Source organism: Oncorhynchus kisutch, linkage group LG29 (assembly GCF_002021735.2).
Source record: "Oncorhynchus kisutch isolate 150728-3 linkage group LG29, Okis_V2, whole genome shotgun sequence".
Classification (NCBI taxonomy): Eukaryota; Metazoa; Chordata; class Actinopteri; order Salmoniformes; family Salmonidae; genus Oncorhynchus; species Oncorhynchus kisutch.
The window spans coordinates 11,464,194-11,488,453 of record NC_034202.2 but is presented as its reverse complement, the minus strand read 5'-3'; the positions used below and the strand labels follow the sequence as shown (position 1 = coordinate 11,488,453).

At 41.1% G+C, this 24,260-nt stretch overlaps 1 protein-coding gene across 1 annotated transcript in view; it reads right to left on the bottom strand.

Moving 5' to 3' along the window:
* lamc3 (laminin, gamma 3) overlaps nucleotides 1–24,260 on the bottom strand; it is a 221,498-nt gene that overhangs the window by 129,323 nt on the left and 67,915 nt on the right. The window contains exons 3-5 of the mRNA XM_020465728.2: nucleotides 10,186–10,316; nucleotides 7,921–8,087; nucleotides 914–1,102 (exon numbers count right to left, since the gene is read on the bottom strand). Of these exons, the coding sequence (XP_020321317.1) occupies nucleotides 914–1,102; nucleotides 7,921–8,087; nucleotides 10,186–10,316 (487 nt within the window). The remainder of the gene's footprint in view (nucleotides 1–913; nucleotides 1,103–7,920; nucleotides 8,088–10,185; nucleotides 10,317–24,260) is intronic.

The window sequence follows — 24,260 nt, the reverse complement described above, 5'->3', positions numbered from 1 at the left end:
AAGAAATTCAAATGTCACTTCACTTTAAATGTGCTCCTGTAAGCACATCGTAAATTCATGTATATCCCTTTGTAGCAACATTGTAATGACAGAGTTGGTTTTGAAATATTGTTACATTGTAATTTCGCCTGGTTAGACTATTGTCTGCAAAGGTTGTTACATTGTAACTAGAAAGGATGTTAAAGTGTAACTACATAGTAATTATAAAGGTTATACCCAACTGGGTTTCAAGATACATTAAGTTGCTTTATAATTACAAGTATGTCCTATGTAACCACAATGTTCTAACATAGAAATAACAGAAATAAACTAAATAAGAATTGCTGACAGTTATTGAAAGCATGTGCCTTGTTACAATTGATGTTGCCAGGTCCTAGCCTATTTATCAACCCTGGTATTACATGTGGATTCAATGGTAGTGGTAGTTATTGACATGGCAATTCACGGATGACTTACAAATGTGTAATTAAAAAACATGAGTTACATAGTGGAACAATAGAATGTGTAATAACATCAGTAGTGACACATGTGGAATAACCTTCAGCAAGTGAATGTGTAAAGTGTTTAATAACAGATTCCGCAACAACCCTATTACCATGCTATTAAATAGCAAAAACCTATGTAAGTAATGTGTTGTTAACACAGTTATAATGGTTTTAGTTACATAGTAATAAAGGCAACTTCATGTAAAGTGTTACCAATTTTTACACTAGAATGAAACATTTCTGACTCATATCGATGACACATAGGCCGTTTTCAACCACAGCAGTAGTTTTTGCGGGGTACAGTTGCTCTTTAAAGATCAATAACAAGTTACAGTGAACTGATTGAATAAGAATTAAGAAATGACAATGAACGAAACATTGATTGAGTGAATTCATGTACATGAAACAGTCTAAAATAGATGGTTTACCTATGGTGTTACAGTCGCAGGGGCGGCAGAGGTCCTGTGGTGACCGTCGGTAGTGGTTCTCTTTGCAGCGTTCACAGTGCGGTCCGTCAGTGTGGTCCCTACAGTCCACACAGCGCCCCCCACTCCCTGTGCTACGGTACTGCTCCGCATCGAACACACATGCATCCGCTCGCCCACTGCAGTTACACTCTGAGGAGAGAAAAAGGAGGAGGTAGAGAGAGGGTCGGGGGGATTAAAAAGAGTGGGGGAATAGGGAGAAGGAAAGGGGAGCGGGAAAGAGTGGGGGAGAAGGAAAGGGGAGAGGGAAGGAGGGAGGGAGAGGGAGGAAATGAGGCAAGGTAAAGAGCGGGAGGGAGAGAAAGAGACCGAGAGTGAGATGTGGGGGCAGAAGAGAGGGTTAGGGTAATAGCAACGAGCAAGAGATAGATGGGTAGGAGAAAAGTGGTAGAATGGGTGGGGGAGGAAAAGCGAGAGAGAAAGGGTGGGGGTTATGTTTATGAGAGATAATGTGTGTGGGATTGTATCATAATTTACAGGCTGGTTACTAATGTCAATTCACACGGTCAAAATGAGCAGCCAATCCTATAGTCAGGGGGCACTGCGATAACTTTAATACACGTTTGTACAAGAAACAATTACTCAGGCGATAACCTCCTATCACAGGGCTCTGTTAGAGTACGCTGCATGCATTTCCTACTCCACCGAAGTATTCTGCTGTCTGCCTATCTGACTACCCGAGGGGGATTGTAGGACATTACCCATTCTATTACACATCAAACTCTCTGTTGAGTTTGCAATAACCATATGATTATTCCTCCCTGATGCCGGAAGACAGGAAAGACTCCATTCTATTTAGTATTTTGCTCGGCAGTGTAGGAAAAGAGTGTATTTGCAGTTAGAGTATATTTTATTGTTAGAGAGTAGGCATATCCACTAGAATATCAAGATCATCAAGGACATCCACACCTTAGCATGTGTCATTCTCAAGTTACATGATTCGGGCCTAAGTGCATACAGGAGGGCATGCAGCAAAATATGAAAGTCTGATTTGTAAATCACTCTGGATAAGAGACTCTGCTAATGACTCAAATGTGAACATATAAGACATAATACAACCTACAGTCAACAATTTATGCATTTTTATTTGACATGAATTTAGGATGAAATCTCTTGAGATCTCGTTTTCAAGATCACTTTTTTTTACCTATGTAGATTTTTGTTTACTGTTCAAGTACCAGACGTGATAATGTGAGATTTAAAAAGCCTTATTATTTGACCATGCTGGTAATTTATGAACATTTGAACATCTTGGCCATGTTCTGGTATAATCTCCACCCGGCACAGCCAGAAGAGGACTGGCCACCCCTCATAGCCTGGTTCCTCTCTAGGTTTCTTCCTAGGTTTTGGCCTTTCTAGTGAGTTTTTCCTAGCCACCGTGCTTCTACACCTGCATTGCTTGCTGTTTGGGGTTTTAGGCTTGGTTTCTGTACAGCACTTTGAGATATCAGCTGATGTACGAAGGGCTATATAAATCAATTTGATTTGATTTCAAGATGAACATGAGTGATAACGCATGTGACTGCAAACAGATTGAGACTGCCTGAGTCATTACACATGTATTCAATGCAGGAAGCTCAGGTGCCCTGATTAACACCGCTTCCTAACTAGGAACTGGTTAGTGTGCTGAGTAACTTCTTAAGAAGCAGAAGGATGTTGGAACAAACATGCGTGTGTGTGTGTGTTTGTGTGTGTGTGTGTGTGTGTGTGTGTGTGCATGCATGCGTGCTTGCATGTGTGTGTGAACTTTGCTCAACTCTCTCTCTCTTGGCTGAGAAAAGATGGCATTTTCAATTACAGTGTTTGTGTTCTGACAAGCCGGACCATGTGGTGCTAGTTCCAAACACATGCCTCGGACGGCAGAGAGGCCCGAGAGAGCTTGGCCCGGCAAGCTGCGTCAAAAGGAGTTTCTATCTCACTGGATACAGGAGGATGGAATTTTTATTCCTCTTATACATTCACATTCAGTGCTTTTTTTTGTAGGGAGTTGTATTTATTGAATAACAGTACTACAGTACTACTATCCTACAGTACATTCAGCAGTCTATTTAGAAACGTTGTCTGTTATGTACAGAGACTGTTGGGACCACATCCCAAATGGCACTCCATCAAAGTAGTGCACTATATAGGAATTAGGGTAGCATATGGAACACAGTCTGAGTGTAATTAAAACAATCTTGTTGCTTAATGGAATCTAGCATAAAAACAATTCACGAGGCGCCTTTAGTTTACGGGTTTATCCATCCAACCAATTACAATTCCTCCTCCGCAGCACACCGCTCAGTGCACAATGCGATAAGCCTGAACCCCAATGATACTCACATTTAAGCACCCACACACACACACACACACACACACACACACACAAACACGAACACATCCACGCTTAGATATGCATGCACGAATGGACAGAACACATGGAATTCATCTTAATTATGCTACAACAACATTTTACAGATGTTACATTAACATCTGATAAGTTCAATATTATTTCAGTAGGAACACTTTGTAAACACAATGATATACAGTATGCTATTTAGCAGCTGCTTTTAACAAAAGCGACTTACAGTCATGCGTGCATACATTTTTACGTACAGGTTGTCCCAGGAATCGAACCCACTATACTAGGATTATGTGAGGCATGCTCAAGGGCCTTCCCCAACAACGCAGAGTTTAAATAATAAAAAACAAATTGTGACACAAGAAGCTATATCTAGGGAGTACCAGTGCCAGATCAATGTGCAGGGGTACCAGGTTTTTGAGGTAGAAACTGTATGTACATAAAGGCAGAATGCAGCTGTGGAATTGGACTTTGTGGCTATGGAAGCTAGTGGAAACCAGACAGGAGGTGAGAGAGATGAAGAAGTGAATGAGTTGTTGGTGGTAAGGGAGACAAAGTTAATTAATAACTTTTTTGGTGAAAATCTGTTTTGAAATCAGCATATTTTGAGTTATGGTTTGCACCTTATCACAAATAGAGCTAATATTAATAATATGCATGTAAATCATGGCTCAAAGTGGAGGAGAGTTTGACTTCATCACTACTTGTTTTTGTAAGATGTGTTGACATGCTGAATGCACCGAGATGCTGAATGCACCGAGGTGTCTGTAGCACACAGCTCAGACACCCATGCAAACCTCACAATACATGCCACCAAAGGTCTCTTCACAATCACCAAGTCAAAAACAGACTATGGGAGTCGCACAGTACTACATAGAGCCATGGCTACATGGAACTCTATTCCACATTAGGTAACTGATGCAAGCAGTAGAATAAGATTATCATTTATTTTTTTAAAGATAAAAATACACCTGGGAACAATGGGGACTGTGAAGAGACACACACAGGCACAGACACACATACACGTGATAAGACCTGCACTCTACAAACAGGTACACATGGATGTCATGTTGCATGTGATAGTGGAGTAGCACTATAAAATACTCCCTTCAATACAAAAGCAATTAAAGTACCTTTTCCATGTGTCTTCATTAGATTAGCTCTTTTAGAAAGAGGAGAGTCGATGTGATGTTTTCTTATTTATCTGTATAGTTTTTTAAAGCAAAAATTGTGTATTGGGGTAAAGTGTTATGAAATGTAATGTCATGTAATATTTAAAATGGTGTATTTATTTGCCTCAATGTTACTGAACCCCGGGAAGAGTAGCTGCTGCCTTGGCGAAACAAAACAGTCATGGTCACCTGTAGGTTTTGTCTAGTTTCACGGGTTGTTCAAGTTCCCGGGTTATTCCCGGGTTGTTCAGTGAAAAATCTGTAAATCTACAACTCTAGCTACCTTAAATTCCTGCTGCACCACCAGTTATGGGGACATATTGGAGATTGGCAAGAATACATTTCTGCACATTGCTAAAAGTTGCAGTAAAAATAAGTCAATATATGCAACATTTTCAAGGTTTTATTTCTATAAAATGGCAGTATGCTGCTGTATTCTGATTCCATTTAGTGTAAAAATGTGTGTTGTGTGTTTAAAATGGGATTTTGAACTCATAGCCTCTTGGTCGCTATCAATCAGACAAGTAATGCTGCAGTGTAGCTACACCAAAAGCTTAGTGAGTGTTATTAATGAAATATGTCTACAGACTTACAGGCAAGAACTTCACATCCACTTAAAAACTAGCAGCGCTCAAGGACACATGACATGAATTCTTTGAGGATTTGAACTTGCAACCTCTTGGCTGGGAGTGCCTCACTGTTTCTGCAATGCCACCGAGTTCATGCTTGTACGTATATATTCACTGTATGTAGAAACAAATGGGTATGGTTAGGGAACAGTGTTGCTACCTTAGACACAAATAGGTCAAAGGTACACCTCACAGGTACACACATGTTCTCACATGGTGCCTTTTCGGTATAACGTGACATTTCTTTCTGCCTAAAATTGTCTGTAAAATGTAAGGATCATCACTGCACTTTGATAGGTTGGGGAAATGTACTCGTGGGGCTCATTAGCATATTTCGGGCCTTGGTCAAATACAAAGCTGAGATCCAAAGTGTAGGAATACAGGTAAAATCAGCTACTGACACAGATATGGTGGTGTAGCAGGAAGTACGTAATGCTGCAAATCAAGTGGTTGTGAGTTCAAATCCCATCTATGAACATTTTGAATAATTACTGTATAAATAAACATACACAATGTAGTCATGTGTGTAAAATACGTACATTTGAAACACTGGATGTTCACATCACTGTGTGTGTATCATTGACAATGCATTTTTGTTTGCAGGGCATCACCTGTGAAATCTAATGCAAACATTTGTGAATGGTTATGTGATCAGGTGAAACTTCATGTGAAATATCATCACATGTGAAGTGTTCCAAAAGCACATGGTTTCACAGGATTTCACATGTCAAAATCCACATCATCTAAACATGTGAAAATGTCACGTGTGAAATCATGTGATTTTCAACATGTGAAATCATGTGGTTTTGTCATAAGGGTGGATGAATATTGTGTTTGCAAACATTAATAATCAGTTTCAAAATTTCTTACATACTGTGTTGCATTATTCAAGTGTGTTACCTTCGGTGCAACATGAGTTGGGAGCTAATAATGCAACCCAGACAGCTCTAGCAATGAATGAGTCAGTTGAGCAGGCACTTTGCTCTTCACTCTATTAAAAGGGGCTGCGCTGATATACAGTGCCTTGCGAAAGTATTCGGCCCCCTTGAACTTTGCGACCTTTTGCCACATTTCAGGCTTCAAACATAAAGATATAAAACTGTATTTTTTTGTGAAGAATCAACAACAAGTAGGACACAATCATGAAGTGGAACGACATTTATTGGATATTTCAAACTTTTTTAACAAATCAAAAACTGAAAAATTGGGCGTGCAAAATGATTCAGCCTCCTTAAGTTAATACTTTGGAGCGCCACCTTTTGCTGCGATTACATCTGTAAGCCGCTTGGGGTATGTCTCTATCAGTTTTGCACATCGAGAGACTGACATTTTTTCCCATTCCTCCTTGCAAAACAGCTCGAGCTCAGTGAGGTTGGATAGAGAGCATTTGTGAACAGCAGTTTTCAGTTCTTTCCACAGATTCTCGATTGGATTCAAGTCTGGACTTTGACTTGGCCATTCTAACACCTGGATATGTTTATTTTTGAACCATTCCATTGTAGATTTTGCTTTATGTTTTGGATCATTGTCTTGTTGGAAGACAAATCTCCGTCCCAGTCTCAGGTCTTTTGCAGACTCCATCAGGTTTTCTTCCAGAATGGTCCTGTATTTGGCTCCATCCATCTTCCCATCAATTTTAACCATCTTCCCTGTCCCTGCTGAAGAAAAGCAGGCCCAAACCATGATGCTGCCACCACCATGTTTGACAGTGGGGATGGTGTATTCAGGGTGATGAGCTGTGTTGCTTTTACGCCAAAGATAACGTTTTGCATTGTTGCCAATTTTGGTTTCATCTGACCAGAGCACCTTCTTCCACATGTTTGGTGTGTCTCCCAGGTGGCTTGTGGCAAACTTTAAACAACACTTTTTATGGATATCTTTAAGAAATGGCTTTCTTCTTGCCACTCTTCCATAAAGGCCAGATTTGTGCAATATACGACTGATTGTTGTCCTATGGACAGAGTCTCCCACCTCAGCTGTAGATCTCTGCAGTTCATCCAGAGTGATCATGGGCCTCTTGGCTGCATCTCTGATCAGTCTTCTCCTTGTATGAGCTGAAAGTTTAGAGGGACGGCCAGGTCTTGGTAGATTTGCAGTGGTCTGATACTCCTTCCATTTCAATATTATCGCTTGCACAGTGCTCCTTGGGATGTTTAAAGCTTGGGAAATCTTTTTGTATCCAAATCCGGCTTTAAACTTCTTCACAACAGTATCTCGGACCTGCCTGGTGTGTTCCTTGTTCTTCATGATGCTCTCTGCGCTTTTAACGGACCTCTGAGACTATCACAGTGCAGGTGCATTTATACGGAGACTTGATTACACACAGGTGGATTGTATTTATCATCATTAGTCATTTAGGTCAACATTGGATCATTCAGAGATCCTCACTGAACTTCTGGAGAGAGTTTGCTGCAGTGAAAGTAAAGGGGCTGAATAATTTTGCACGCCCAATTTTTCAGTTTTTGATTTGTTAAAAAAGTTTGAAATATCCAATAAATGTCGTTCCACTTCATGATTGTGTCCCACAGTTTTATATCTTTATGTTTGAAGCCTGAAATGTGGCAAAAGGTCGCAAAGTTCAAGGGGGCCGAATACTTTCGCAAGGCACTGTACATACTTGACCCTCTCAATCATGTGAGACACATTTGACTGAAGTATTGACTGTAACAAAACGTCTAGTACAGAAGCATTAAAAAAATAAATGTAATAATAATGAAACACTGAAGCTCCGGTATACCGTGCAATATTAGTCCTCACTAACTATAACCCCCCTACCCAAGGGTGACTTAACAAATCTCCAGTACTCACTCATACACTGGTTGGCAGAGTCTCCGGTGGCCCTGGCCCATGGCCTGTCCTGGTAGAACGGGTGACATTTCTGGCAGTCCACCCCGGCCGTGTGATGCTGGCAGTCACACACCAGAGCCCCCTGCTCGTCCAACACACACTCACTGCCATGGCCATTACACTTACACCTGCGGGATAAAGATGGAGAGGTGCGTGGGCACAATAATATACACACACTTGTGTGGACGCACGCGCATGCACTGAGGACACACGCACGCACTGTTGCACACTCGCCCGCACACACACACACTGGGGGAAATTAATAGAGAATAGGACAGGGTAGTGGAGAATAGGTGTAAAAGATTTTTGCACTGTGAGGACTTGTCACTTCCCATTACCTTCACTCAGAGGCAGATACATCGCCTGAGATAAGGTGGAGATTTTATCCCCTTCAGTGACTACTTCTCTGCGCTGTTCAACTCCCCTGTGTGATCAACTCTCGTCTGCACAAGCTGTCCCTAAGCATAAACAACTACATATCAGTCACTGTGTGTCTGTGTGTGTCTGTGTGTCTGTGTGTGTGTGTGTGTGTCTGTGTGTGTGTGTGTGTGTGTGTGTGTGTGTGTGTGTGTGCGTGTGCGTGTGAGTGATTGTGTGTGTGCGTTCTTATGCTATACCTTCCTTTCCAACCAGTTGAGAAAATAAAATTTCCTGTGACAAGAAGACCCAATTTATCCAAGGTGATTTAATGATCAAGAATGTATTGCTAATAGCTGTTATCTCAGGCCCTATCTTTATAGTGTCTGATTCTCCTTATCGTCATTGGTTCTGTTGAGTGCTTAGCTGCGTCCCGAATGGTAACCCTATGCCCTATAATATAGTGCAATACTTTTGACTAGAGCCCTATGGGTCCTGGTAAAAAGTAATGCATGAAATAGGGAGTCGGATTCCATTTGGAACTCATCCTCTGTCAATGGTTCTGTAGAGGGTCTTTCTGTGAAGGGGGGAGGCTCAACATCGCGCCTGTCCCTGTCAGATTTAGCCAGCTGTCCCAGATCTAGACGCTTTATGCTAACGGCTTTGAATCAGTTATTTCTGTTTCTGTTGTTGTTGTTGTTGTTGTGACAAGGAAGTTGTGAGCCAGGAAGTGAAAGGTGCCCCCAACCACCAAATCAGATGTCTCTACTAGCAGACGCTGAGGAACACTTGACAACCACAATAATGAATATGGCACAGATCTGGATCAAATAGCAGCTCAGTACTCCATCAGTTCTGAATAATTTATTTGTACTATTTTGAGTTATTATATTCCACTAGTTGACCATTAAAGCCAACACATTGACGTACCCTGGCACTTATTGTGTCCATTCATAACATTCAGTGTGAGAATTGTGCTAGCACTGCTATGGCCAATCCAATGAGCTAGGCTAAGTATACTACACTAACCAAACCAAACCAAAGTGGTCAGGTTGCCCCTCGCCATTCCCTCAGGTGTCATGGTGACATTGTTGGGACATTTGTCAGATTGTCACGCCTCGCTGTGATCATAACCACTTATGACAGGTGTCAGATCCTGTTGAAACAGTGGGTGAAGGCTTCATCTCAATTACTTAATAACATCTGTGTTATCCTGCCGTGCCTATGGACATCCTGTCTGTTCTGCCTTCCTCCTGTTGTCCCTTCTCATTACTGTGAGGAATAAGCCCAGGGACCAGCAGACATGGGGCCGAGTTTTCAGTTTTGGAATGATTTCAAATAGTATTTGAACCCAGGTCTAGGGACCAGGGGCAGAGCAGGGACAGAAACAGAAAAGTTGGCAGGAACAGAGGCGAATTTTGTGGCTATGTTTCTATATTTCTATGTATGTTCTGTCCAGGACCACGCAGGGCTTGTGTTGAGACTGTTTATCATGTAAACAGGATACAGAGAGGGAGGAAATGTGCAGCGGACGTTCGCCATATGTGTTTTATTATCTATCAAGTGGGCCACGCTGGGTTGTTGTTTTATAGTTGAGTCTGCCTGAGAAAGAAGCAAACAAAACAAAGATAAATCAAAACTACACAGCAAATATGCTCTCCCTCCTTCTCTTTCTTGGTATTTCTTGCTCTCCCTCTCTCTCTCTCTTTCTCTTGTTTTTTTTGGCTAATGTCGAGTTCTAGCAGTGACCACAATCCCCGGTGGACTGAGAAAGAGAAAGTTTTGTCTTTCTTTGAAGTTTTTGGAGGGAGTATCCACGGCGACAGCCAAAGGCCTCGGAGGACCAATCAGGTGTCAGGCATGTGTTACCTGGCTCCCACAGAGAAATCAGAGATGGCGTAGAAGTAGGATCGCAGCACCTTGGCGTCCTTGAAGAACTCGTCTCCGAAAGTGTTCAGCCTGTCCAGAGAGATCAGCAGGTCGGTGGCTGTCACCCACTCCTATATAGAGAGAGACAGAGAGAAGGAGAGGGGGATGAGAAAGAGACTTTGGAGGGATGTGGCTGTCACCTACTACAGAGAGGGACAGAGGAAAGGGGCATGAGGAGGAGGCGATAAAGGGGTTGGAGGAAGGTGATGGATTGAGATGGAGAAAATAGGAAAGATAAAAGACAGATTCAGGTATGGTCAGAAGGTGGAGGAAGAAGGGGATGGGAGAGAAAGGGGGGGATAGAGAAGGATAGATAGTGCATGGTAGCGAAGTGAGACAAGCCATGGAGATGTAAATAAATAAATACGAGATCGAGGCTAAATAGAGAGGAAATCGGAGGTGGAGATAGAGATCACATAAGTTAGAGAGGAGACTTGGCACAGCACTCTCAGACTCTCAGACAGTATAATGTTTGGCAGCACACACCAAAACCATAGCATCCCAGATACAATGAATTCACCGTGGATGAAATGAATTGGAACATTTAAATAGAACAAAATGAGAGAGGGGGGAAGAAAAGAGAGAAGTGAGAGGAAAGAGAGTCGAAAAGACAAACAGCAGGGTACGAGAAAGAAAACATGAAATTCACATGTGAACACGGGAACATGTGACGACATGTGATAACAATAAACTACATGTGAGAAAATGTGAACACATGTGAGAGAGAACCTGATCTCATGTGAAATTAATGTGAAATAAATGTGACAACATGGGAATGCAAAAATTCAACATGTGATACCATGAAACTACAAGTGACATTTTAGCACCTGAAAACTCAGTTGTCAAATGTAATTTAGAATATTTTACTCTGAAAGACATAATTGACATTAAATACAATTAAACAGTAATTGTCTCCTGCAGGTTTTGTTTAGTTCCCGGTTTGTTCCAGTTACGGTGAAAATATTGTTAATCAACAACTAGTTACTGTATTTTACAGCTAAATTCAGGTGTTAATGTTAAAGGATAGTATGCTGATTACGTAACACTCAACCTCTCTTGGGATTTGAACTCACAATCTCTTGGCTGCTAGCTACCTGAAGTTCCTGCTGCACAATGGAGATAAGCAAGAATGCATTAAATATATACAACAGAAATATAAACAAGAACTTGGTGTTATTTCTAGAAGATGACAGTATGCTGGTGTATTCTGATTTAAATTAATGTACTTTAAAAAACATGTGCACTGTGACAACTCTTGGCACTCATCATTAAATGGGATTTGAATTCATAAACTCTTGGTCGCTAGCAACCGGAAATGTGCAGCTACACTACCAGATCTGTGAGAGTGAAAGATATATCGCTACAGGCTTATTAGCAAGAATGCATTTCTGCACTTTGCTAAAACCTGCCCAGAATCAAGTAAATAATTGTCCAATTATCACCAACAACATAAAACTAGCAGTGCCCAAGGACACTTGATTTAGAGTATACATTAATTATTTGAACTTGTGACCTCTTGGTTGAGAGTGCATCAATGTTTCTGCAGTGTCACCAGGTTCATACTTAATCGTACTATTTAAATAATATACTTCAAATACGAGATGTATTTTTTCTGGTATATTTTAAGTATACTATGAATATACTATAATTACACTTCAACACACTTTGCTTAACACACTCTGCTTGTGAGTGATCAAGTACACTATAAGTACCTTGCAAAAGTATTCATACCACTTGTATTTCTTCCAGTTTTATTGTGTTAAAAAGTGGGATTAACATAGATTTAATTGTCATTTGTTATCAACAATGAAATCAAATACTATGTAATGTCAAAGTAAAAAATAAATAATACAAATTAGATAACTTAAACATAGTCATTGAATAAGTATTCAGTCCCTTTGTTTAGGCAAGCCTAAATTAGTTCAGGAGTAAAATTTGGCTTAACAAATCAGATAATATGTTGCATGGACTCTGTGTGAAGTAATAGGGGTTGACATAATTGTTTTTATGACTAACCCTTCCTCTGTCCCCCATACAACACCTGGAAGGTCCCTCAGTCTAGTATTGAATTTCAAGCACAGATTCAACTTCAAATACCTTTTGACAACCTCTTAAAAGGGCAATGATTGATAGATCTGTAACAATATCAAATCAGAATGTAATATCTCTTTAAGCATGGTCAAGTTAATAATTATACTGTGAATTATGTATTAAACCACCCAAACATATCAAAGATACATTTGTCTTTCCGAACTGAGCTAAAGGACAGGCATGAACCTGCTCAGGGATGATACCATGAGGGCATTTGTGATTGTGAAACAGTTACAGAGTTCAATAGCTGTGATGGGAGAAAACTGAGGATGGATCAACAACATTTTAGTGACTCTACAATACTGATTTAAATAACAGAGTGAAAGGAATAATACAAATATACAGAATACAAAATATTCCAAAACATACCTTTTCTATGCAACAAGGATCTAAAGTAATACATCGCAGCTGAGGAACATGGTTCCTGAGGGTATCATTTTTCATATCTCAAGAAAATATACTTAATGAAGTATACTTTCAAAAAAATATAGTATGCACAAAAATGCAAATATTACCCAGCATCCTTTTCTGCAGCTGAAGCTTTCATTTATAATATGATATTGTTCTTCATATTTAGCTTACTCAAATGTTTTGATGTTCATTTTCAAACTGAATAATGTTATACTTTTAATTACACATTACAAATTGCACAATGTGAACGACTAAAGTTTGAAATGCCAATGGTGCACAGTTCTCAACAGTGTTACTTCTAAATTGCTGCTCAAGCTGTATACTTAAATTATTTTTCAGCTCGGGGATTCAAACTGAAATAAAATGGACATTAAATATATTTAATATTGTTCCATTTAGATCATTTAAAATAAACGTAAAATACGTTAATGATGTATGATGGAGGCTTATTAAAATATATATTTTTTTATGCTTAGGGCAGCATACTATGTGTAAAGGTTTGTATGAACATAACAAGATTCAAACAACTGAGACAAACTTAACAAGTTCCACAGACATGTGACAAAGAGAAATGGAATAATGGGGGGGGGGGGGGGGGGGGGGTCCAAATCAAAAGTAACAGTAAGAATCTAGGGCCGGTGTCCACCATTTGCAATAACTACAGCAGTGTATCTCCTCCTCATGGACTGCAGTAGATTTGCCAGTTCTTGCTGTGAGATGTTACCCCACTCTACCACCAAGGCACCTGCACGTTCCCAGATATTTCTGGGGGGAATGGCCCAAGCCCAAGCCCAAGCCCTCCAATCCAACAGGTCCCAGACATGCTCAATGGGGTTGAGATCCAGGCTCTTCCCTGGCTATGGCAGAACACTGACATTCCTGTCTTGCAAGAAATCACACACAGAATGAGCAGTATGGCTGGTGGCATTGTCATGTTGGAGGGTCATGACAGGATGAACCTGCAGGAAGGGTACCACATTAGGGAGGAGGATGTCTTCCTTGAAATGCACAGCGTTGAGATTGCCTACAATGACAACAAGCTCAGTCTGATGATGCTGTGACACACCGCCCCAGGCCATGACGGACCCTCCACATCAATCCCGCTCCAGAGTACATGCCTCAATGTAACGGCCATTCCTTTGACAATAAACGCAAATCCGACCATCACCCCTGGTGAGACAAAACCACGACTCGTCAGTGAAGAGAACTTTTTGCCAGTCCTGTCTAGTCCAGCGACGGTGGGTTTGTGTCCTGCCTTACAACAGGCCTACAAACCCTCAGTCCAGCCTCTCTCAGCCTATTGCGGACCGTCTGAGCACTGATGGAGGTATTGTACATTCCTGGTGTAACTCAGGCAGTTGTTGTTGCCATCCTGTACCTGGCCCGCAGGTGTGATGTTTGGATGTACCAATCCTGCGCAGGAGTTTTTACATGTGGTCTGCTACTGCGAGGATGATCAGCTGTCCATCCTGTCTCCCTGTAGCACTGTCTTAGGTGTCTCACAGTATAGACATTGCAATTTATTATCCAGGCCACATCTGCAGTTGTCATGCCTCCTTGCAGCATGCTAAGGCATGTTCGCGCAGATGAGCAGGGACCCTGGGCATCTTTCCTTTTGTGTTTTTCAGAGTCAGTAGAAAGGCCTCTTTTGTGTCCTAAGTTTTCGTAACTGTGACCTTAATTTTCTACCATCTGTAAGCTGTTCCACAGGTGCATGTTCATTAATTGTTTATGGTTCATTGAACAAGCATGGGAAACAGTGTTTAAACCCTTTACAATGAAGAACTGTGAAGTTATTTCGATTTTCACAAATTATCTCTGAAAGACAGGCTCTTGGAAAAGGGACGTTTCTTTTCTGAGTTTATAACAATGGCAACCTATCAAAACATTACAGGTGTGGCTTTCAGCTAGCTGTTTTTGGTCCCCCTTGAGAAGGAATGTCACCCCAAATCATCTACATATCTCTGATTGAGCCAGTGGAATGAACTCCAGTGATTGACTTGTAATTTTTGTTGTTGAAGAATTGGTGTTCCTCGATAGGGACATTTTGAGATATATGTTAGAAGAAGTACTATATTATCATAAGAAGACACATACTTGTAATATGGAGGAGGAATGAAGTGAAAAAGAGAGGTGGAGGAAGTTAAAAGTTAAGGGCTTTAGGCTAGTAACTGAAAGGTCGCTGGTTTGAATTCCTTAGCCAACTAGGTGAAAAATCTGCCGATGTGCACTTGAGTAAGGCACTTAACCTTAATTGCTCCTGTAAGTCTCTCTGGAAAAGAATGTCTGCTAATTGACTTAAATGTAAAAATCTAGGAAAATAAGATGGTTTGTTGAAGAAGAATGGTAGAAAGTCTAAGCAGAGTGAGTGGTATGCCGGATCAAGGTCTGGAGGAGAAATGGAAGTGAGTGAGGGCAAGCGCTTCGTGGCAAATGAATTAGGACAAGAGATGTGACTTGTTTTGCTCTCAAGAAAAGAGTGCCATTGAAAGGAGTGATTCTCGGTGTTTGTGAGGCTTGTGCGACGCAGACAGGGTAGCGTGAGTGGTGAAACAGAAGAGTCATTGTCTGGTCTTTTGAGTTTTGATGTTGAGTCTGCCCGACAAAGTGATTTTTCAGTTATCCCATATGAGCTTATGTGCCAAATGGGCATGTGGCGGAAATGTGTAGGAGAGAGGTTCCTAGGTGTGAGAAGTGTGCAGAAGGGCAGGAGACAAAGGAATGTGTAGTATTGGGGATAGAAGCGACATGTTAATTGTTGACCTGATGTAGGACTATAGGTTTAAATAGAGGAGTGGGGAGGTGGGTTTTTAATGTGTGTCGGGTGTTTGTTGATTTATTTTCCTTTTCTTCAACAAAGTGTAAGGGAGTTATACTCCATTCTAGCTGTTGGCGGTAATGCATCATTTTATTGGATGCCAACCAGGACAAAAATCCAGTGATGTGCTAGAGGTGTTAAGTCCAACATCCTCTAGGTTTTTCCTCCTCCCTTGTACTAGATTGATAAATGAAGGTCACTGTTTTTTGGGGATATATATGTTTTATTTCTCCTTTATTTAACCAGGGAGGCCAGTTGAGAACAAGTTCTCATTTACAACTGCGACCTGGCCAAGATAAAGCAAAGCAGTGCGACACAAACAACACATGTGATAAACAAACCTACATTCAATGACGCAATAGAAAAATCTAAAAACAGTGTGTGCAAATGTAGTAAGATTAGGGAGATAAGTCAATAAATATGCCATACTGGCAAAATAATTACAATTTAGCAATTAAACACTGGAGTGATAGATGTGCAGAAGATGAATGTGCAAGTAGAGATACTGGGGTGCAAAGGAGCAAAAAATAAATAACAATATGGTGATGAGGTAGTTGGGTGTGCTATTTGCAGATGGGCTGTGTACAGGTGCAATGATCGGTAAGCTGGTCTGACAGCTGATGTTTAAAGCTAGTGATGGAGATATAAGACTCCAGCTTCAGTGATTTTTGCAAATCGTTCCAGTCATTGGCAGCAGAGAACTGGAAGGAAAGGCGTTGACGAGTTGGCTTTGGGGATGACCAGTGAAATAAAGCTGCTGGAGTGCTTGCTACGGATGTGTGCTGCTATGGTGACCAGTGAGCTTAGATAAGGCGGGACTGTACCTAGCAAAGACTTGTAGATCCAGTGAGGTGTTAAAGAGGTGTTAAAGGCAACATAAGTGCATGTGATACCAAAGAACCGAATGATATTTAATTTATGGCAAGTCACCATGTAATTGTAATACTCACTTTCCAACCAGACCATCAGGTCAGTGAGTGTGATGGATTAGCTACAGTAAATTACTGTGAAGTTTACAATTACACACTTGTGGTGAAATCCTGCATGGGGCCTTCACCGTGCATGGCCACTTTAAGAGCGCAACAGCAGTCAGAAAGGAGGAAATAAAGATAGCTCTCGGTTGGCACGGCAGTTTGATTGTGCTTGCAATGCTGCAGAAGTCTTGTTTAGTTTCAGCGTGCTTAGTTGTAAAGTGTTTAATTAGATCATCAGTGTACCGCTCTAGTTTGTGGTTGTTATCCTTTGGGACTGCACCGGTTATTGATTGCATGGATTAGTAGCAACATTGTTGCGAAGCTTTGACGCAAACCATCAGACGGACCATAGTGCAACTGCAAGCCAGCTAAGATATCTCTCACTCACTGACTGACCTGCCAGAAGTACATTGTTGTTAAAGGGAGGTTGCTCGGAAGTTTATGGTGTATTGTTATTTGAATTGTATCGAGGTGGTGTGGTACTAATGACGTGGCCGAGAAGATTTAGAACATTTGAAGGCCTTTGTAATAATACAGATTATTGCAAATCTTCTAAAATGTTGAAGGTTCTTTCTTTTTGTAAATTGCTTCTATTTAGTTGCCATTTAATTTGCTCTGACATTATTATTGTTGTATGAGATATTATTGGTGGGTTTACACCTGTCCTGTGATGTGTCTTATCTTTTCTCTCCACTGGCTATCTGGCAAACAGGCAACACTCTAGGCAGTTTCTTCTGCTGGTGTGTGTGTGTGTGTGTGTGTCTGGTAGTGGTACTCTCTCTAACTCTTTTCGGCAGGGTTAATACCTGCCCGGCGCCCAAACTAAATCTTAATCTTTACCCCTCTCTATCAATACCGCTACACACTTGTAACTAATTGACAGTAAGTTACTGAAATTTAAACATGAACTTCCTGTGTACCAGATGCCATTAAGCTACTGGAAAATGCACAGTAACCTTTAAACAGTACAGTTCTCAATTATCACAAGTTCTCCAACTGTGTCGTCTATCTTCCCTGAGTACCGACTTCTCCCACATGTTGACCTCTGACATTACCTACGAAGGGAATTACCTCGAAAACAGCATTTTCGGCAGTTAAATGCAACAACAAAACATTATTTACAAAAAAGCATTCTAGTAATGTGTTTTTAACTTTATCATTTGTTAACAAGTATGATAGCTTTACTTTTGGTGCATGGTTGATGCAGCTGGTTGGCAATTATTCAATTTCCCAATGATTTCAAAGCACCTGAATGCATCCAACTGGTATTTACAACTTCACAACTGGTAAATTCTTACATCCCAAATGGTTACGAACGCAGCTCTATATGTAATGTATTGGGTAGAAAAATGTACCATTATACTAGATCATCTGCACATGTACCCTAAATGGTATCCTGAACAGTACCATGTGAGGTCCTACATGTACCTCTGAAGATACCTTTGACTGTTTTGTTGACTGTACTCTTTTTTTTTTGTGTGTACAAAACATGTTCTTTCCATGACATAGACTGACCAGGTGAAAGCTATGATCCATTATTTATGTCACCTGTTAAATCTACTTCAATCCCAGTAAATGAAGGGGAGTAGACAAGTTAAAGACATAGTTTTAAGCTTTGAGACAATTGAGACATGAATTGTGTGTGTGTCACTCTTAGGGTGAATGAGAAAGCCAAAAATTTTGTCTTTGAACGGGGTATAGTAGCAGATGCCAGGTGCACTGGTTTGAGTGTGTCAAGAGCTGGAACGCTGCTAGGTTTTTCACACTCAACAGTTTCCTGTGTGTATCAAGAATGGTCCACCACCCAAAAGACATACAGCCAACTTGACACAACTGTGGGAAGCATTGGAGTCAACATGGCCCAGCAACCTTGTGGAATGCTTTCAACAGCTTGTAGAATCCTTGCCACGACACTGAAGCTGTTCTGAGGGCAAAAAGGGGTACAACTCAATACTAGGAAGGTGTCGCTAATTTTTGCATGTTTTTGCTAACAAATAACCATCTGGTGCACTGTTGAGTCATTAATGTACTCTGGAACGAAAGGTTGCAAGTTCAAATCCCGAGAGCATTTATGCATACTTAATGCTTGATTTGATCAGATCCAAGCTTGTGGACACTGGCATGGCGGTTGTGTTAGAGCTTTCAAATCCACAAATGTCTCCCTGCATTATCCCTGAAGCGGAAATTGCTATTGGCAGCCGGAGCTGCGTTAAGAGAATTCCCATGCAGCCTTGTTTACAAGTTGGATCACTGGAATGTGATACGTAATCTAAGGCTGATAGAAATCCTCATTATTTTATTTTAATCGTTTCACAGCTATAACGCAGTAACACCTCTAACACATGTACACCCCCGACACTGCCAAAACACGTGTTTATCACAGGTATACCCTTAATCTAATTGAATCTAGGCCTAAATGTCAAGAGTCTCAGAGCACTGCTACTTTTCAGCTGGTGTTGTCAGATCGCACAGTTATTGACTTCATTCTGGGCAAATTTTAGCATAGTGCAGAATAATTTTTACTCTTTATTTTCTGTGTACTTCCTGAATAAATGTTGTTGTATAGTTACTGACAAAATGCAGTTCCACTGTAGAAACACATGAAGTTATTTCCACTATTTTCACAGCAACTCGGTATCTGATAACTTTCAATAAAATAACAGGACTTTTTTTCAAGGTGTCCTATAAGGTTAAATACAATTGCAAGTGAAGAATAGCAAGTTTATTTGCAGGACGGGCCAAAAGTTACCCAAGTGCAATGCGACTGACAGTAAATATGCAGCAAAACACTAATACAGTTACTAATACAGTTACTGTTACTCCTATTACTGTGTAAATGTACAGTAAAATGACTATATAAAGTACCACAAAATTAACAGCAATGGCTAACAGTGTAGTTTCATGTTAACACGTGTTGAAGCACAATTTCACAAGTGGAAAATCACTTGATTTCACATGTGCAAAACGGGTTTTTGGAACACTTAGCATGTGACATTTCACATGTTTTTGGAAAATTAAACACATCACATGTTTTTAAATGTGCAACTCCATGCTATTACTGTTCAGCTAAAAAAATAACCCTCCAGAGATTTTAACTGACAACTTCTGTCACACCCTGATCTGCTTTACCATGTCTTTGTGATTGTCTCCACCCATCTCCAGGTGTCACCTGTTTTCCTCATTAGTCCCTGGGTACTTCTTCTGGTGTTCTCTGCTTGTCTGTTTGGCAAGTCAACCAGTGTGGTTTTCCCAGTCTCCTGCTTTTGCTAGTCCTCCCGGTTGTGACCCTTGCCTGTCTTGACTTTGAACCCGCCTGCCTGATCATTCTGCCTGCCCTGACCTTGAGCCTGCCTGCCACTCTGCACCTTCTGGACTCAGACCTGATTTCGCTATTTTGCCTGTCCACAACCATTCTCTTGCCTACTCCTTGGATTATAATAAATATAAAAGACTCATGCCATCTGCATCCAGTGTCTGCATCTGGGTCTCGCCTTGTGCCCTTAATTTTTGGGTTTCAGGTACACTGATTATTCTGCTGCGCCTCAAAGTCTGGCACATTCCCTTAAACATTCATAACCTATAATATATCTCTGGGTGATTTTATCCGGTCCCCCAAGTTTTCTGTGCAAAAATTAATAATAAAAAATATATATGTTTGACAGACTGCAAAACACCAGAAAAAAAGCAATGAGTGATTTTTAATTTTGGAATTCTGTTTCAAAGTATTCCTACGCATCATAGAGAGATGAACACCTTCCTAATATTTGTCGGGCGTGGTGTTCCACAGGGATGCTGGACCATGTTGACTCCAATGCTTCCCACAGATGTTAAGTTGGCTGAATATCCTTTGGGTGGTGGACCTTGATACACACGAGAAACCTTTGAGCGCAAAAAAACAGCAGCATTGCAGTTCTTGACACTCATACTGGTGCACCTGTCTACCTACTACCATACCCCGTTCAAAGGCACTTAAATATTTTGTCTTACCCAAAACCGTCTGAATGGCACACAAACACAATCCATTTCTCAAGACTTAAAATTCTGTCTTTATCCTATCTTCTCCCCTTCATCTACACTGATTTGAAATGGATATAACAGGTGACATCAATAAGGGGTCATAGCTTTCACCTGGTCAGTCTGTCATGGAAAGAGCAGGTGTTCCTAACGTTTTGTACACTCCGTGTATGTGATTGTATACGAGCAAGGTTCTTTCGGTCAATTTGCAGTCTACAAATGTTCTGTTATTATGTTCTGGCCCACCTGAACATTAGCTCAAGAAAAAAATCGGCCCGCGGCTGAATCTAGTTTATTATGCCTGCTGTATGATATTGCTACTTTTTCATGTAGTCAGCCAACTACATAGTGAATACTTGAGTGTAACAGCTCTTGATTGGTTGAAGAAACAAGTAGAAATGTGTTAGCTTTCTCTATTGCAAGATAGAAACTTGGTAAAAAGACTAAGCCTACTATATTAACAAATAATAGTACATTAAACACACACAAAGTACATAAAACACACACATACATTCATGCTACAAACCCATCACAACTGCTTCTTCCCAGGGGTGTCATATGCACCCCAAAGATCTGAGGGGCACAATGTACGTGAGGATAATTGGAGATTTTTGAATTTTTCAAAAGCCTGAAAAAGCCTTTTCCAACAATCTAGAGCCATAATCATTATGCTTAAACATATCTCCCTTGTCTGTATCTTCCTGACTGGTGGTTCTTGTTTTTTAAATAAACTAATTATGCTTCTCTGAATCGCTGCTAAAATCTGGGTAAAAGTTTGAAAGGAATGTTTTATTGAGTACATTAGTTATTACATTAGTTATTACATTAGTTATTACATTAGTTATTACATTAGTTATTGCTTTTCTAAAACTTGATTGATAGCCAGAAACGGCTTCCTGGTAGCTACAGCGGGGAGAACAAGTATTTGATACACTGCCGATTTTGCAGGTTTTCCTACTTACAAAGCATGTAGAGGTCTGTAATTTTTTATCATAGGTGCACTTCAACTGTGAGAGACGGAATCTAAAACAAAAATCCAGAAATTCACATTGTATGATTTTTTAAAGTAATACATTTGCATTTTATTGCATGACATAAGTATTTGATACATCAGAAAAGCAGAACCTAATATTTGGGACAGAAACCTTTCTTTGCAATTACAGAGATCATACCTTTCCTGTAGTTCTTGACCAGGTTTACACACACTGCAGCAGGGATTTTGGCCCACTCCTCCATACAGACCTTCTCCAGATCCTTCAGGTTTCGAGGCTGTCGCTGGGCAATACGGACTTTCAGCTCCCTCCAAGAGATTTTCTATTGGGTTCAGATCTGGAGACTGGCTAAGCCACTCCAGGAACTTGAGATGCTTCTTACGGAGCCACACCTTAGTTGCCCTGGCTGTGTGTTTCGGGTCGTTGTCTTGCTGGAAGACCCAGCCATGACCCATCTTCAATGCTCTTACTGAGGGAAGGAGGTTGTTGGCCAAGATCTCGCGATACATGGCCCCATCCATACTCTCTTCAATACGGTGCAGTCATCCTTTCCCCTTTGCAGAAAAGCATCCCCAAAGAATGATGTTTCCACCTCCATGCTTCACGGTTGGGGTGGTGTTCTTGGGGTTGTACTCATCCTTCTTCTTACTCCAAACACAGCGAGTGTAGTTTAGACCAAAAAGCTAAATTTTTGTCTCATCAGACCACATGACCTTCTCCCATTCCTCCTCTGGATCATCCAGATGGTCATTGGCAAACTTCAGACGGGCCTGGACATGCGCAGGCTTGAGCAGGGGGACCTTGCGGTGCGCTGCAGGATTTTAATCCATGACGGCGTAGTGTGTTACTAATTCTTTGAGACTGTGGTCCCAGCTCTCTTCAGGTCATTGACCTAGTCCTGCTGTATAGTTCTGGGATGATCCCTCACTGTCCTCATGATCATTTGTGTATCAAATACTTGTTCTCTCCACTGTAGTTATGAGGTTGGGAGATCGGGTACCTATCTGGGCTAGCTAATGCCAACTTCCTAAAATTGCTTATTGTCTACTACTATTACAGAGAAAAAAATGAAGACACACACACACACACACTATATGTACAGTATGTATATGTTTAAACAGGACAAATCTAAGGGGGCACGTGACCCTGTACCCCTATGGGCATGAGACTTCTGCTGCTACCAGACTTATATTTACTATTGCTAATACCGCACAATTAAAACATTTGCCCCCAAATCCCCTCTTCCCTGATACATCTGTGAGTATTGTACTAAATAGTGCCTTCCTGTATTATACTTGTGCTAAAATGTTTATTATATTCAACTGAGCCATTTACTTTATGGTCATATTCTTATCTTTTATCATTTCTTATTGTTGCGTTGTCAAGAAGGAACCTGCAAGTAAGCATTTTGTTGGACAGTGTATACCATGTGTATCCTGTACAGAAGACTAATTCAACTTTAAACTAAACTGTACATTCTTTGGAGCACTTAATATAAAATGTATCCTAAACTTGTCCTCTTGATTTAGTCTTCCTCCCCCCCAACTACTATATTTGTGTCCTCATCACCGTGTTTATAAAGTACTATGTCAGTAAACATGTACCCACTCTTAACCTTTCAAAGGGCTGCCTCAGAGAAGAAGAATATTATTCTATCAGGCTGTCTATAAAGTCTCATTTGTGTGTAGTTCTAAGATTCTGGGACGCCCCCTGTGAGTTAGCGAGCAGTCAACCACTTGAAGTTGGAGAGTCAAAGGGTCAAGGACCCTGTTTGGAACATCTGGTGGGAATGTGGAACCCCTGTGTTCCAGGACCCCTTTAACCCAGAAACAGTAGGGACTCCTGGATTTTGGTGATTTCTGTGGGTCAATAGGATCAGACTTGGATCAGACCTGGGTCAAACATATGGTAGCACTATGGGTGGGTACAAATGCCTGGAGCTGGATCAGATGTTCAGCACCAGGTCAACATAACAGGGAATGGAGCTGAGAATTAGACCAAAACAGTACTGGAAAGCGGTCATTTGTAAGACACTACATGACCAAAAGTGGACAAACAGCTCATCAAACATCTCATTCCAAAATCATGGCCATTAATATGGAGTTGGTCCTCCCTTTTCCTGCTATAACAGCCTCCACTCTTTTGGGAAGGCTTTCCACTAGATGTTGGCACATTGCAGCGGGGACATGCTTCCATTCAGCCACAAGAGCATTAGTGAGGTCGGGCACTGATGTTGGATGATTACGGCTTGCAGTCAATCCCAAAGGTGATCGATTGGATTGAGGTCAAGGCTCTGTGCAGGCCAGTCAAGTTCTTCCACACTGATCTTGACAAACCATTTCTATATATGGACCTCACTTTATGCTCGTGGCATTGTCATGCTGAAACAGAAAAGGGCCTTCCCCAAACTGTTGCCACATCGTTGGCAATACAGAATTGTCTAGAATGTCATTGTATGCTGTGATCTTAAAATTTCATTGGGGCAAGTAGTGTTCTCCCGGCATCTGCCAAACCCAGATATGTCAGTCGGACTGCCAGATGGTGAAGCGTGAGTCATCACTCCAGAGAATGCATTTTCACTGCTCCAGAGTCCAACGGTGGCGAGTTTTACACCCCTCCAGCCGACGCTTGGCATTGCGTACGGTGATCTTAGGCTTGTGTGCAGCTGCTCGACCATGGAAACCCATTTCATGAAGCTCCCGATGAACAGTTCTT